Source organism: Neovison vison, chromosome 2 (assembly GCF_020171115.1).
Source record: "Neovison vison isolate M4711 chromosome 2, ASM_NN_V1, whole genome shotgun sequence".
NCBI classification, from domain to species: Eukaryota; Metazoa; Chordata; class Mammalia; order Carnivora; family Mustelidae; genus Neogale; species Neogale vison.
This window is the reverse complement of record NC_058092.1, coordinates 24252400-24265331: the sequence shown is the minus strand read 5'-3', so window position 1 is coordinate 24265331 and position 12932 is coordinate 24252400. Positions and strand designations below refer to the sequence as shown.

General features: G+C 57.2%; 3 protein-coding genes across 4 annotated transcripts; all 3 read right to left on the bottom strand.

The window, feature by feature from the left end:
• Positions 1–8: 8 nt before the first annotated feature.
• DCDC2B (doublecortin domain containing 2B) lies at positions 9–4608 on the bottom strand. The gene is given in 10 exon segments (XM_044236752.1): positions 9–83; positions 85–390; positions 638–741; positions 1122–1257; positions 1858–1897; positions 2016–2162; positions 2463–2594; positions 2838–2914; positions 3355–3406; positions 4332–4608. Coding segments are annotated over 10 exon segments (1338 nt in total). The 5' UTR covers positions 4601–4608.
• Positions 4609–5103: 495 nt separating this feature from the next.
• Positions 5104–7830, bottom strand: IQCC (IQ motif containing C). 2 transcript variants are annotated; one of them, XM_044237677.1, is made up of 5 exons: positions 7731–7830; positions 7167–7310; positions 6687–6951; positions 6338–6456; positions 5104–6231 (listed from the first exon to the last, which is right to left on the bottom strand). In XM_044237677.1, exons 1-5 carry the CDS (start codon positions 7770–7772, stop codon positions 5464–5466), a joined length of 1338 nt encoding a protein of 445 aa, XP_044093612.1. In that variant the 5' UTR covers positions 7773–7830; the 3' UTR covers positions 5104–5463. The 2 variants fall into 2 exon arrangements, with proteins under 2 accessions (XP_044093612.1, XP_044093613.1); XM_044237678.1 differs by having other exon boundaries at positions 6687–6781; positions 7731–7829.
• Positions 7831–8053: 223 nt separating this feature from the next.
• Positions 8054–12667, bottom strand: CCDC28B (coiled-coil domain containing 28B). The gene is made up of 6 exons (XM_044237676.1): positions 12570–12667; positions 11172–11362; positions 9675–9841; positions 9362–9555; positions 9138–9160; positions 8054–8247 (listed from the first exon to the last, which is right to left on the bottom strand). The coding sequence occupies exons 2-6, from the start codon at positions 11333–11335 to the stop codon at positions 8193–8195; spliced, it is 603 nt and encodes a 200-aa protein (XP_044093611.1). The 5' UTR covers positions 11336–11362; positions 12570–12667; the 3' UTR covers positions 8054–8192.
• Positions 12668–12932: the final 265 nt, after the last annotated feature.

The following is a 12932-nucleotide window of genomic DNA, read 5'->3' as shown; positions in this document are numbered from 1 at the left end:
GTACTCTTCTAGCGCAACACACCTGCTCCCATGGTTGTAGCCTCTCCCCCAAGCTCAGCGCGCTCCTCCTGTCTCCTCCTGTCTCTGGCTGGAGAACCCCATGGGAACGTGGCCTCCACGGCTAGGGCTGCCCAGCTCAGAAGGAAGAGAAGACTGGGCTGTAGGTTTAGGAGCAGAAGAGTGGGGCGGGGCCGAGGGGGCTGCCAGGGATCCTGTGAGCCCAGGGGCGGTGCTGGGTCCCCTGGAACAGGCTGCAGAGTGGCCGCCCCAGTTCCTGGCCGGAGCTGCTGACTCCCAGGATGGCAGAGACGGGGTTGAGGCTGAGACTGCTGTCCCAGCCCCAGGCTGCTTTTCCAGGCCCAGGGCCTCATCCACCATCTGTGCTGTCCTCTGGAGGAGGCAAAAAACCAAACAGACCAGAGCATTAGCACCCCTCCACCCTCGGCTGAAGTTTCTGACCCGTGGAAAGGAAGAGACTTTACAACTTCAGATCTGCCCTCTTGCTTAACCAGGTAGGAGGTTGGGCTTGGAGAGTTAGATCGGCTCACAGTCCCAAGGGGAAGCTCTCCTGGGACCCCGGGCTGCCATTCCAGCTCTTAGCTCCTGAACCAACATACTGCTTCCGGCCCCTCCCCACCTGATCCAAGGGTTCCTCCGTGCAGGTGTCTTCATCATCTGCCACTTCCTGGGCCCCTGCAGTCTCCTTCCTCGGGTGGGGAGCCTCATACACTCCCTTGACTCCTGATGAAGGAGGCAGTGTCAGTGGATGCCCAGCCCGAGGAGCCCTTGCTCTTCTCTCCCAGCCCCTTCCCCTCCCCTGAGCCTTGCTCCACGGTCCAGACTACCTTGGAGGCTAGCAAGGTAGCTCTGAGGCAAGCCTTTGGCTCCCATCCCTTCCAAATCCCACCCTCAAGTCTCCCTGTGCCTTGTTTCATAGTGCCAGCTCCTTCCACGGCAGTCAGGGACAATGTGTGCCCATGTGGCAGCAGGAAGGATCTATGTTGAAGTCAAGGCCAGCTCTGCCCCTGGGCATTCTGCCCCCATAGACCTCTCCCACAACAGCAGGGGCCATTCTGTGTCACTGTCAGAGGGTGGGTGAGAAGGGCCCAGAGTCCCCTTACCTGATGGAAACGAGAGCGTGGGGAGCCTGCTGCTTGGCTGAAGGGCCTGCTGGGGTCTGGCATAGAAGGCAGATGACTCAGTGGGGCTTGGCTCCTTTGGAGAGGGCTGGGGCACCTGCGCCCTGTGGCCCTGGGCCTGTAGAGGGCATACTGGGCTTGGACTGTGGGTGATGATTGTTCTTGTCTTCTCTCCTGCCAGGCCAAGCTTGAATGCCCCGGGTGCTTGTGGGAGCTTGGGAGAGATGCCATCTGTCTTCACAGCCTGTGTCCTCCCTCCCGGCTCCCTCTTCCCCTCAGGCTGCCTTATCCAGGAACAGAGCCGCTGGTGCCTGGCACCCAAGAAGCCCAGTGAAGCCAGGCCGTGTCCCCCAACCCCCGCCCAGTGCTCAGTGGCTCATTTCTCGGGAGGGCTCAGGCCTGGGATCAGCTGGGGAGCTGGGCCCCGCTATGCCAGAGGCCAGTTTGCTCTCCCAGTGGCCTGCCTGGCCAGCAGAGTCCACAGGTCTTTGTCGAGCCGAGTTGAGCTGTCTCTTACACCAGCTTCTGGTTTGGCCCTTGCCACTCAAGACCTGTGTCACCCTGAGCAGCTGACTTCACGCCTGTGAACCTGACTCCTCCGGGAAACAGGAATGTAACCTCTGTTCCACAAGGCATGTGGTGAGAGCCTGAGCTGGAGGAGAGGCCAGCCAGTCACCCCTCTCCTGTCCTGCCTTGCATGGCCTCCCCCATCACCTACCTGCTGCTTGTGGGGCTTAGACTTTGGGTCTGGGGGTTGCCTGCAATGAAGAAAAAGGGCTTGTGGTAAGCAGAGCAGGCATGGGATCTGGGTGGCTTCCTCTGCTTTACCCTGCTGCCCACCGCCACCACCCCCCCTGCCACCTCACACGTCCATACCAGCAGCCCCTGGGCAAAGAGGGGCTGGGCACCAGCAGCTCCAGATAGGGGAGGGCCTTGAATTCCTCCTCTCCAACTGCCACATAATAATGGCCATGCATCAGAGTGTCTCTTGCTGACAGTGGGAGCCCCTCCAGGGTGTAGAGTCTGGGGGAGACGTAGTGGGTAAAGGCTGGTGGACAAGATGCCTCTGCATACTCGGCAGACTACAACAGGCTGGGCGCGGCTACTCCAAGGTACCCGTTGGCTGCTGACCCTCCGGGCACCTGGGCCAGTCACCTCGGCTCTACCCCGCTCCAGAGGCTCAGCAGAGGGACCCCTCCCTGTGGCACAGAAGGAAGTCCCATTTGGGGAAGCACAAGGACAGCCAAAATCAGCAGGGAGCCTCCCTCCATGGCCCTGTGGGCCTCCCCGGGGGCCTCCCGGGGGGGGGGGGCCCGCACTCACTTGCACACAGCCCTGGCCCGAAGTTTGGCCTTCTCAGTCAGGAGCTTCAACACAGCTTCCCAGTCCTCGCCAGCAGCCTGGGGCAACTTCAGGCTAAATGGGGGACTTACCAGGTCCCCATTCCTGAACACACTGAGACAAAGAGCAGTCTGGTAAGGAGAAGAGACCCCAGAACGCCCCACACGAGAGGAAGAAGGGCAGCACAGGGCCGGAGATGGTCTAAGAACAGGGGCATTGGTCCGTTTTCACCCATCAAGCATGCTGGTACTTTTTCTATCCCCACCAGTGACCAGGGGCTCCTGGAACAAACCCACCCACACTTTCTTGGTCTTACTGAAACAAAATCTGTTTCTGCTTCCCAACACTGGCACTCACCGAATATAGCAGGGGCAATGTGCAAGTGGTCGCGGTCCAAGGGTCCCATCCCCTGGGCGGTGAGTCATAGGAGGACCCTGAAACCCAAGTCAGGCCCTCAGATCAGGAGAGAGTTGAGGCCTTTGGCTACAGGTGGGTCAGTCCAAGCAGTAGGATGAGTGAAGGAGGGGGCAAGGAGGAACGGGATGAATCACACCTTTCACCAAAGGAAACTTCTAACTCTCCAAAGTCACATTCTGCCCATCCCTTTGCCCCCATGTTTTATAGCTTCCTCTTTCCTTTGGGGACCACAACCTGGAGATAAAGTAACAGGCTGGGTGAGGAGCAAGGGGTAGTCTTGAAACCCTGTACCCCAGGGAGGGTAGCAGCTGGCTCCTGAGTGGATGTGGAGAGAGCCCCCCCTCATGGACCTGACAGATCCTGTTGTTTCCAGAACCCTTGGCTTCCCAGATGAAATGGGGGGCAATCCCAAGAGAGGTAAGAAGATGGCTGGAGGCCAGCCTCCCCCAAGACTCACTGGTAGTCTGCTGCTCTTCCCACCTGGATCCTTCTGTCCGGGGGGTAAATAGCTATAAGAACAGAAGGGTTACAGGTCATCTGGGGGAGCCTGGGACCGTACCCCGTTGGTAGCTGCCAGAGTGAGGGTCTAGGGTGCAGCTTACCAGGTATTCCTTCCCACCTGGATAGTCTCAAGACAACTGTCCAGAAACAGATGCTGGCCCTTGAACCTGCCTGAGGGCCTGGCATCCAGCAGACTATCTGGACTGGGGGCTCAGACACAAGCCGTTAAGGTTAAGGGTCAAGAAAAACTAATTCAATCAGCATCATATTGTAGCTCAGAAATTCTCTCATTCATGAGGTTTTATCTCATATTCTGTGAGATGGAGAAAGTTACGAGCCTACAGTAACACGGAAGTAAGTGACAACCCGGATTCTAAGTCTCTCTGGCTTCCCACCCCTTGCTCCTTACACTATCACAAGAAACACCAGGGGACAGCTGAGTAGCACCTGGAAGCCAGATCTGAGTTGGAAGCTCAGATACTCAAAATTCTTCTCCCATCTTGGAAGGCATGACTGCACCCCGCAGAGGGGGATGACCCTGGCCCGGGAGAGCACAGGATGCTTGATCACGGCAGGGAGGAAGTGAGGGATGGAGTTAGCGTTTGGTGATGGTGGTGGTAGAGGAACCAATCAAGAAGAGCCTTTGGAAAAAGGGGCTCCACCTGCAGAACATTCTTGCAGGCTGGTCCTGACTGTGGTGGGCATAAACATCGATGTCCTGCTTTGCCCAGAGCTGTGGCTCTGCTATTTGTGACCTGTGGACTCTGAGGCAGGTTACTCAGCCTGTCTTGATTTCCCATTCTAAAGAGCAGGGATAAGACCGCGCCCTGCATGAGGCTGCTGCCTTCCAGAAGGGAACATGCATGGTGCCTGCACATGCAGCAACCACTGAGCATGAAAACGACCGAATACGACCTGCCCTGGGCCACTCACCTCAGCTTGCGGAATCTTTCGAAGCCAGCAGCCACATACTGCCCTCCGTTCTGCAGGTCGGCCAGGTCTGTGATAGGGTGGCCACCCCGAGGTGTATAGAGGGCCCGCACAGCCACCGGGGCCTGCACAGTCGAGGTCACCTCGCGGAGGAAGGTCTCCAGGGTGGGGAAGCGGCGTTGGCTCACCACCAGCTGGCGACCTGGGGAGAAGGGGTCCCCGTTCCGGTATATCACCACCCTCTTGGCTGCTGGATTGCTACCACCCGCCATCGTGTGTCCTCAGCAGGAGACGCGGAGCCGTTGCCAGGCAACTGAGGCAGGCTGGGAGCAGTGCCAGTCAGAAGTGGCGTCCTGCCCAAACCTTCACCAAGAAAGGAAGGGAGAGACTGCAGGAGCACGTGTTGGCCTTCCGGGTCTCATACAGCTGGCCCTCGGCCCTTGGTGGGGCCTCCCTGAGAGCTGGGTGGGTCTGATCACTACACTGGAAGACCGCGGGCCTCAGTGAGAAAGTGGTGGCGAACGCACCGAAACACAGATGTTCTAATCCTGGATAGAGGGAAGAGCCTCAGAAGCTCCCTGCCACTCCGCAGCCCAAGGGCTGAGCTCAAAGGATGATCAGCTTTGGGGACTGTTCTCAAGGATGGCCTATCTGCCCCCTGGACTGTGGCTCCCAGCCTGCCCCGGGGAAGATGCCAAATGCCAGCAGGAAAGGAACAGGAGGGCCCCGTTCTACACTGAACAGAGGCAGAAGATGAATGCAACCAGGTGCAGAATCCATGAAAAAACCTTTATTCTCCATCAGGCTCCCTATTTAATTTACCCCAAATTCCCTGTCCCCAAAACTGGATTAAGCCACAGGCAAGGTATGAAAGAATGTCCGTCTTCCTCTCCTCCCTATACTGGAGCAGCTCTTTGCTTCAGCTTCTCTTGGCCCCATTAGCCGCCAACAGCCAAGGGCAAAAGGAAGTCCTGGTACCAGGGAGCAAGGATGAGGCCCTGCCTCCCTCAACGCCCTTCCATAGCATACCCGCTTTGGAACCTGGTCTTTCCCTGGCTGCCCAGGGCCTAGCCTGGTGGTCCTGTTTTCCACGGCCTGCCACTCCAGTGGTCCTCTCCCATGTGGGATGACCCTGTCAGAGATGGTTTCTCAGGCGGCCTTCATCGCCGTGGTACAGTTCTCTGGTTTTTCCCTTCCTTGTGGCTAGGTTCATTGGAGGTTCTGTCCCTAGAGAATTCTCTCTAGGGAGCTGGCCCTTAGGTGGTTTAGTCTTCCAGAGACCCTGGCCACCATGTTCTGCCGAGGTCTCCTCCCAGATGCCACGGTCCTCTGAGAAGTCCAACTTCCGTGGCCTAGCTCTTTGGCAATCAGGCTCTCTGTGTTCTGACCTCCTGGGAGACTTGTCCTCAATATCTGGGTCTTCACAGACTGTGGGCACCGGGGACCTGGCCTTTTCAGAACAGTAGCCCCTAGGTTTGAGGCCTTTGGGGGTGTGGTCATCCAGAACAGTCATCAACTGTGGGCAGGTCTGTCCAAACATCTGCTCCCCATGGTCTGGCTCCTTGGTGAGCCTGTTCTCTAAGGCCTGGTTATCTGATGGTGTGAGCAGCTGTGGCCCGGCCTTCCTGCAACATGGGTCCCTGTACTTGACCCCATCAGCAGTTTTATCTGTAGTGGCCAGTCTTTCTGGGCACTTGTGTGGTGGGGATCTGAGCCTCCAACAGTCATCCACATGGTCTGGCTCACTAGTGGTCCTGTCTCGGTAGGGCTGGCTTTTCAGTGGCGGGCTTGTTTGTGACCTGGCCCTCTCACAGGTCTGTGCCCTGTGTTCTGAGCACACGCTGGGCTTGTCTCTGGGCTGGCTGGTCTCTGGGGATGTCAGTGTTTGTTTGAGAATTAGATACTGTTGGGGAAGAGAATAGACACTGTACCAGGCAGGACTGCTTGAGCACAGAGCAGGAGGCTTTTCCCAACCCCCACTCTTGGCAGGGTTCCAAGGGAGTGCCTACCTCCTTACGGCTATTGATGGCCTGTTGTAGCCACAGAAGTTCCATGGCCAAGTGGTTGTGGTGGTACTGGAGCTCCTGGAGCTCAGTCTGGCTGTGGGGCAGTCCTGGACCCGCAGCTTCTGCGAAGGAGGGAAGAAAAAAGGGAGAAGGCTTTAGGGGTACCCACTAGGCCTGGCTACCCTTAAGCTCTGGCACCCTTCCTCTGCCCACCCCTGAGTTGCCCTTAACCAGGCACTGGGAAAAAAGAGAGGGATGCAGCTTATGGAGCACAAGCCTTTCGCTTTTCAGATGGGAAAGCTGAGGCCCAGAGCAAGTCAGCGGCTTGCCCTGAATCGAGGCACAGAGGTACCTGGGTTCTCCATCCTTGATGCATCTCTGATCTCCCTTTGGCTGGGATTCCTGGCTTTCCTGCTGTGCTCCTCCTGAGGCCAGGGGCTGTCACCTCTGCAGAGAAGGCTCCCAGAGTTTGTGGAGCGCTCTCCTGATTTCTTCAGCATCACTTCCCCCAATACAGCTTCTCTCTCAGGTTCTGTACATGAGAAGCTTCTCCGCAGTTCCTGCTCTGGATTTGGTGCCCTCCCTTGGGGTTTCTGGGTCCGATGGGATTTTGCTTTCTGAGAAATCGTAAGTATGAAAACCTCGCAGCTAAACCCTCCAAATATGTGGGTGCCAAGATTTAGCATACAAGGTGGTAAGGATTAAGGATTGGAATGTTGGGAGTGGAGTCTTCCACTGAGAAAAGCTTGTCAACAGGAAGGGTAGACCGTTTCCTTGAAGCCCCTCCCCAGGTCCCTCCTACCCCTCCCTTCTTCCACTGGGTGTGTACTACCTCTGGGAGGAACTGGGGCCTGGGAATCCAGCCCTCTGTCCATTGAAGCGTGCCCAGATCACCCTCGATTTCTCGTACAACAGCCTCATACTCCGCTTGCAGACTCTGGAAGTGGCGTCGGACCAAGAAGCCCCGGACGCAGGCCTGGCGTGGAGAATAAAGGAGAAAGAAAATGCTCATCACTGCAGAAGTGGGGGCATTTTGAGGATTTTCCTGGAGAGGTCGTCTCAGTGACTACGAGGGGATCTGGACACGGGAAAAGGAGAGGCGACGCTGTACGTCAGAACAGTCCCCAGGAGTTCAAGGAAGGATGCCGGACTAGCTCCCCCTCTCGAATTTAAGGCCCTTCCCGCCACTTCCTGGATCCCGCAGGAGCGTATGGTGGGAGTGGAAGGCCTGTGGGGGGTCCGTGGGTCCCACCATTCTTCAGGGTGGTGGGGGTGGTTCGGTAACTCCAGAGGCGGGCTCGAGGGTAGGTGACTGAACGTAGTAGCCTTCTCTCGTTCGAAGGTCCCAATCCGAGATCCCGTGCTGCGACCCGTGCGCCCCGGGCCCGCTCCGCACCTGCAGCACCGACACCTTCCGAATCAACCGCTCCCGCTCCATCCCGGCGCCAACAGACCCGCCGCTGACTAGCGCCTGCCAGTTGCGTCACTAGTGCGCGCCGTGCGCGGCCCCGCCCCCTGCCGTCTCCAAGGCAACCATCCTCCTCCCGCGGCTACCAGGTCGCGGGTTCCCAATTCCCACTCCCAGAGCCGCGCTGGGAATTCCTGCCCCACCCCCCGCCACGCCGATCTGGACCGTCCAAACCGGTGTGTCGCGCAGCGGTGACTCCGGGTTCTTCTCCGAGTGAAGGCGCAAAGAGGGGAGGAAGCACACGGAGCCGGTGTCTTTCTTTCTGGTTTAATCCCATCTAGTGCCCCCCACCCCCGTAGCACCTGGGGGGCCGTGGAATACCCGATCGAGTCCGTAAAAAGTCACAGTTTGAAGGGGATGGGAGGAGCAGTCTGGGCCTGGGTCCGACACCTATACACCGGACTGCTCCTCGGGTTCGGCGTTCTCGGCCAGGTGCAGCTTCTGTCTGTGCCAGTCAGTCAAGGATTGCGATGCTTTGGACCCCAGTCTTTCCAGCCCTGTCTGCCCATCCTACATTGGCTTAGTTTTCCGAACGGCACAAAGGGGCAGACAAAGGTGATTCGTGGTCCAGGTGGCAGTCCACACCCACCCTTCTTGCTAGATGGCTTACTCCCTTCTCTTTGGGTGTAGATCATGCAGGTACGAGCACTCGCACTATTTCTGGCTGAGACTAGCTGGGGAGATAATCTAAATCAGTGAAAATAATTACTCAATGTCAAAAGAGGAAGACAGCTTTGCCATGGATTGGTGTCAGCTAAAGTACTGGCAAAGATTTTCTTTTGAAGATTTTATTTTGGGGGTGCCTGGGTGGCTCAGTCAGTGAAGGGTGGGACTCTTTATTTCTGCTCAGGTCATGGTCTCAGGGTTGTGAGATGGAGCCCTGCAGGGAGCTCTGCCCTAGGCATGGAGCTTGCTTAAGATTCTCTCCCTCTCCCTCTGTCACCCCTCTAACTCTCTTTTAAAAAAGTTTTTCACTAGTGTAACCACAAAGGTTTTATTTTTAAGGAATCCCTGCACCCAACATGGGGATCGAATTCACAGCGCTAGAGATCAAGAGTCTGAAGCTCTACCGACTAAGCCAGCCAGGAGCCTCACTTGCAAGGATCTTCATAAGTAGAGAAATCACATTCCCTATAACTATCTTTTTCCTGATAGTCGGGAGAAGTCTGCGTGGGAGGCAGCTTGTGGCTAATTCTGCTTCTGTAGGACAGGAAGGGGGAGATGTTGGTTTTATTGTAAATACTTCTAGAGGGTGGTGGGGACAAGGAAACTGATTTTATCTGTGGGAGGTGTGATACACACACACACACAGCAGGGTCCCCCTGGAAAGGATACATAGAATTACTAAGATCTTCCAGCTGTCAACAGAGAGGAAAAGAGGTTTCTGTCAGGAGATGCACCCGGCCAAACCTCAGATGCTCTGTGAGGCATCTTCTGGTGGGGGTTGGCGCTCCATGCACCCCCAGTTTTTCACCGAGGGGCCAGGAATAGCCTTAGGATCATGTACCTCCCCCACCCTCTCGTGTCCCCAGGAACAGAAGCCCCCAGCCCTGACCCACATTGCTAAGCAGCTGGTCCAGGTTGCGGTCAGCCATCGTCTTCTTCTGCTCCTCAGGCAGCCCCTCAGTGACCCCGTCCTCTTCCTCCTCCTCCTCCTCCTCCTCCCCACACACGTCCAGGCTGAAGTGCAACCGGGCCAGCTTCTCCTGCATCTCCCGCACGTGCTCCAGCTGCTCAAAGGAGCATTCCTTTCCTGGACAACACCTGTCTGAGCCCTGGGAGCAGCTTGGGACCCTAGCCCCAGCCGCAGCCCAGGGACCAGGCCCTCCGGCCCCACCCACACACCCTCTCAGTCCAGCCTCTGGGACTCACCAAAGGCCTGCAGCCGGCCTGAGTGAAAATCATTGAGCAGGTTCAGCAGTCCCCCCTCCATCTCATAGACGTCGGTCACCTCGGTCAGAAAGGAGTGCTGCAGGGGCGTGCCTGCAGAGCCGCCCCCACTTCCGGCCAGCACCGGGCGACATTTCTCCTTGCCTACCCTGGGTGGAGTGGGCAGGACCAAGGTCACAGGATGGGGGCGGCCAGGAACCGAAGGTTTTCATGCCATCGGACTATGCACTATTTCACCTTCCTATCTACTCCCAAACAGAAATGGATGTTTGCTCTTCTGGCCCTGACCTGGGTGCCAGGACTGGGAAGTGGGTGAGGAGGGGTAGGGAGAAGAGTCAAAGGAAGTCTTTTTCTTCAGGTGACACTCAGCCAGAACCGGGGCTGGAGGGGGGGTTCTGGGGCTTCTGTCCGAGCCCTGCACTCATTCCTCCCATGACCCTGGGGGAATCACTCATCCTCCCTGGGGACAGTTACTCCTTATTGCCATGACAGCCATCTTACCTCTCCCCAAAATATCTTTCCGCTCCTCTTCTATTTCTTTCTTTTTTTTTTTTTTTAAAGATTTTATTTGACAGAGAGAGAGAGAGATCACAAGTAGGCAGCGAGACAGGCAGAGAGAGAGGGGGGAAGCAGGCTTCCTGCTGAGCAGAGAGCCCGATGCGGGGCTCGATCCCAGGACCCCGGGATCATGACCTGAGCTGAAGGCAGAGGCTTAACCCACTGAGCCACCCAAGTGCCCCTCCTCTTCTATTTCAAAACGGTTTTGAATTTTCCACTGTCCCCAGGATAACCCTGAAGGACCTTTCTCAGCCTGCAACCCCCCACCCCTTCCTGTTGCATTTCCTACTGGTCTTGCTCCAGCCCTGGGCTTCAGCAACAGCCCCCTGCAGCCGTCCCCAGACGGATCTGTCGGCAGACAGTGTGCAAAACCACAGGGAGGCACAGTCATGGGAGAAAGAACACCTTGTTTCGTGGGAAACAAACATGGAGACCTTGTACGGTTGAATTCAGATCCCCAATCATTTAGAAAAATTAAGCAAAAATTCAGATCGTACATCTGGGTCTCCCTTTACCATCTCCTGCTCCATGACACTCGAGGGCAACAACCACCTGTGGTTCTGGGAACCTCCCAGGCAGTATTTTTCTTCCATACTTCTGTCAGGCAATTCCTTCAGCTTGGACATTCTCTCTCTCTCTCTCTCTATCTCCAGTGCCCTATAGCCTCTCTTTCTGGTATCGCTCACTGCCTGTTCTGAGGATATCCCAGTCACCCATCTGGCCTTTCCCCCATACCTGAGGACAGAGACTGGGGCCGAGGCATCTCTGAGTTTTCTCTCAGTGGCCCGGGGGGCAGCCCCAGGGAAGGCATCAACTGTTGCTAAGGCTAAGGCTTAGGCTAAGGCTGTCTTTACCTTCCCACAGGGCTCAGCCCAGAGTTGGGGTCCCTCCCTCCTTGCCCTGCTTTCCTTCTGTACCCACCTCTTGAACTTGGCCCGCTGCTTGGGGGACGGCAGATGAGGGAGTCCCAGGGCCAAGGAGCCGCTGTGGCTGGTGGGCACAGGGACCCTTCGTAATGTGCCAGGGGCCTGGGCTGGCTGGGTCAGGCAGGGCTTGGGACTCCTTTTCTTCTTCTTGTCCTCCATTGGATCCCGGCTGGACCTCAGGTCCCACTGAGACAGTGAGAGGCAAAGCCATCACTTCACCGGGCCACCCTGGCAAAGGAAGGACCCTGGGACCTTCCCACCTTCCCCCTCATAACTGCCAGGGTCTTGGTCCTCCTCTCTGTCCAGGATGGGCAGGGCCCGGATGCCAGTGCCTTCCTGGATTTGTATTTGAAGGAGCTTCCAGGGCCCACCCCAGGTCCCCCACCTGCCCTCCAGACCTGGCCTGAAAACCTGGCCCCGGCCTGGAAGGGCTGGACCAGACACCATTGTCCTGCTGCTGCTGGGATTTCCTGTCCCAGGAGCTGACGGGGCGGAGCTGGCAGGGGAAACGGAGAGGGAGGCAGAGTGGATGTGAGCTGGCAGGAGGCCAGTGGACGATCAGGGGTGTCTTAACTAGGTTCTCTTGTGTTTAATCAGCTGTCCAGGCAGATGCTGACAAATCTCATCAGCAAAGGAGGTGACAGAGGTGTGGGTGGGGGCGCCTGGGAAGACTTCAGTGTCAGACATTCACCACCAGAGGATGGGTGATGGGGCTCACTGTGGGTACCCTGCCATTCAGACGCCATCATCCCTCCTCTTCCGCCAACCCCAATCTCAAACATCAGGCAGTTCCCAGAAGTTCTCTGGGACGGGCTTCCCGCCTCTTCCCCCTCCCTGGTCAGAAAGGCCCTGCTCCGCTTCAGCTGCAGCCGGGGGTGGGGGGCGGGGTGGTCCAGCAGCTGGCTGCCTCGGCCTCCAACAATGGCTGCGCCTGTGGCTGGCACTGCTCGGCCTCCAAGCCAGCTCCACCCCCCAAGCCTCAGGTCGGCTGAGGTCCTCCCGGAGGAGGGCCTCGCAGGGGCTTTCCCAAGCTGCTTGCTTCCAGGCTGCCGCCACCAAGCCTCGGTCTGTGCTCTGGGATGGTGGGGCCACTGGGGGCAAACTGGCACCTGGCTGGCCAGCCCCAAGGCGGTGTGGTGGAGGGGAGACCAGAGCACGTCCTCTATCTTGCATTGCAGTGGCTTGGCCCAATTAGGGACTTGATAGAAGAAATGCAGCAGGAGCCCCTGTTCCCCAGGAATGGCTGGGGGCCGCCTGGGATCTATTTCCCAAGCTCAGTCTTCAAAACTGCGGGCCAAATGGATCGCTCAACTGGGGAGCCAGGATCCGAAACGAGCCTCAGACCCGGGATGTTCCGCACCCCCGGCACACACCCTGGAAGGGGACAACTGACCTGGAGGTGTAGGGTCTGGAGCGGCGTTTCCGTGCCGTTCCCTCCGCCCTCAGCGTTCTCCTCCTAGGGAACTGAGCAGATGGCTGTAGAGCTAGCAGGAGGTAATTTGCATTTAAAGAGAAAGTGACCTTCTTTAGCAGTGGGGATACGGAAAATGGGAGGAGTCTACGACAGTTACTAGGCTGTCCCTGTAACTAGATGTTACCTTCCCAGCTGAGCTAAAGTGACTAATGTTCTTTGTGTGATGGCAATCTAAAAACCTCACTTTCCCATCAGTTTGGGGAGAAGCTACAGTCCCTTACAAAATGGTAGTGGTTTTGTCAGAAAGCCAGGGTGGGGAGATAGGGATGCAGGGCAGAAAAT

Bases quoted from the DNA above. Each gene is read 5' to 3' on its own strand.
- IQCC (XM_044237677.1), bottom strand. From the start codon at position 7,772: ATGGAGCGGGAGCGGTTGATTCGGAAGGTGTCGGTGCTGCAG. The intron at 6,952-7,166 runs GTAGTACACACC...ACGATTTCTCAG, and splicing joins GGCCCCAGTTCCTCCCAGAG to AAAGCAAAATCCCATCGGAC. The intron at 6,457-6,686 runs GTACCTCTGTGC...CCTCCTTCGCAG, and splicing joins ATCAAGGATGGAGAACCCAG to AAGCTGCGGGTCCAGGACTG.
- CCDC28B (XM_044237676.1), bottom strand. From the start codon at position 11,335: ATGGAGGACAAGAAGAAGAAAAGGAGTCCCAAGCCCTGCCTGACCCAG. The intron at 9,556-9,674 runs GTGAGTCCCAGA...GGTGTTGTCCAG, and splicing joins AGGCCGGCTGCAGGCCTTTG to GAAAGGAATGCTCCTTTGAG. The intron at 8,248-9,137 runs GTATCCTTTCCA...TGACTGGCACAG, and splicing joins GAAGATCTTAGTAATTCTAT to ACAGAAGCTGCACCTGGCCG.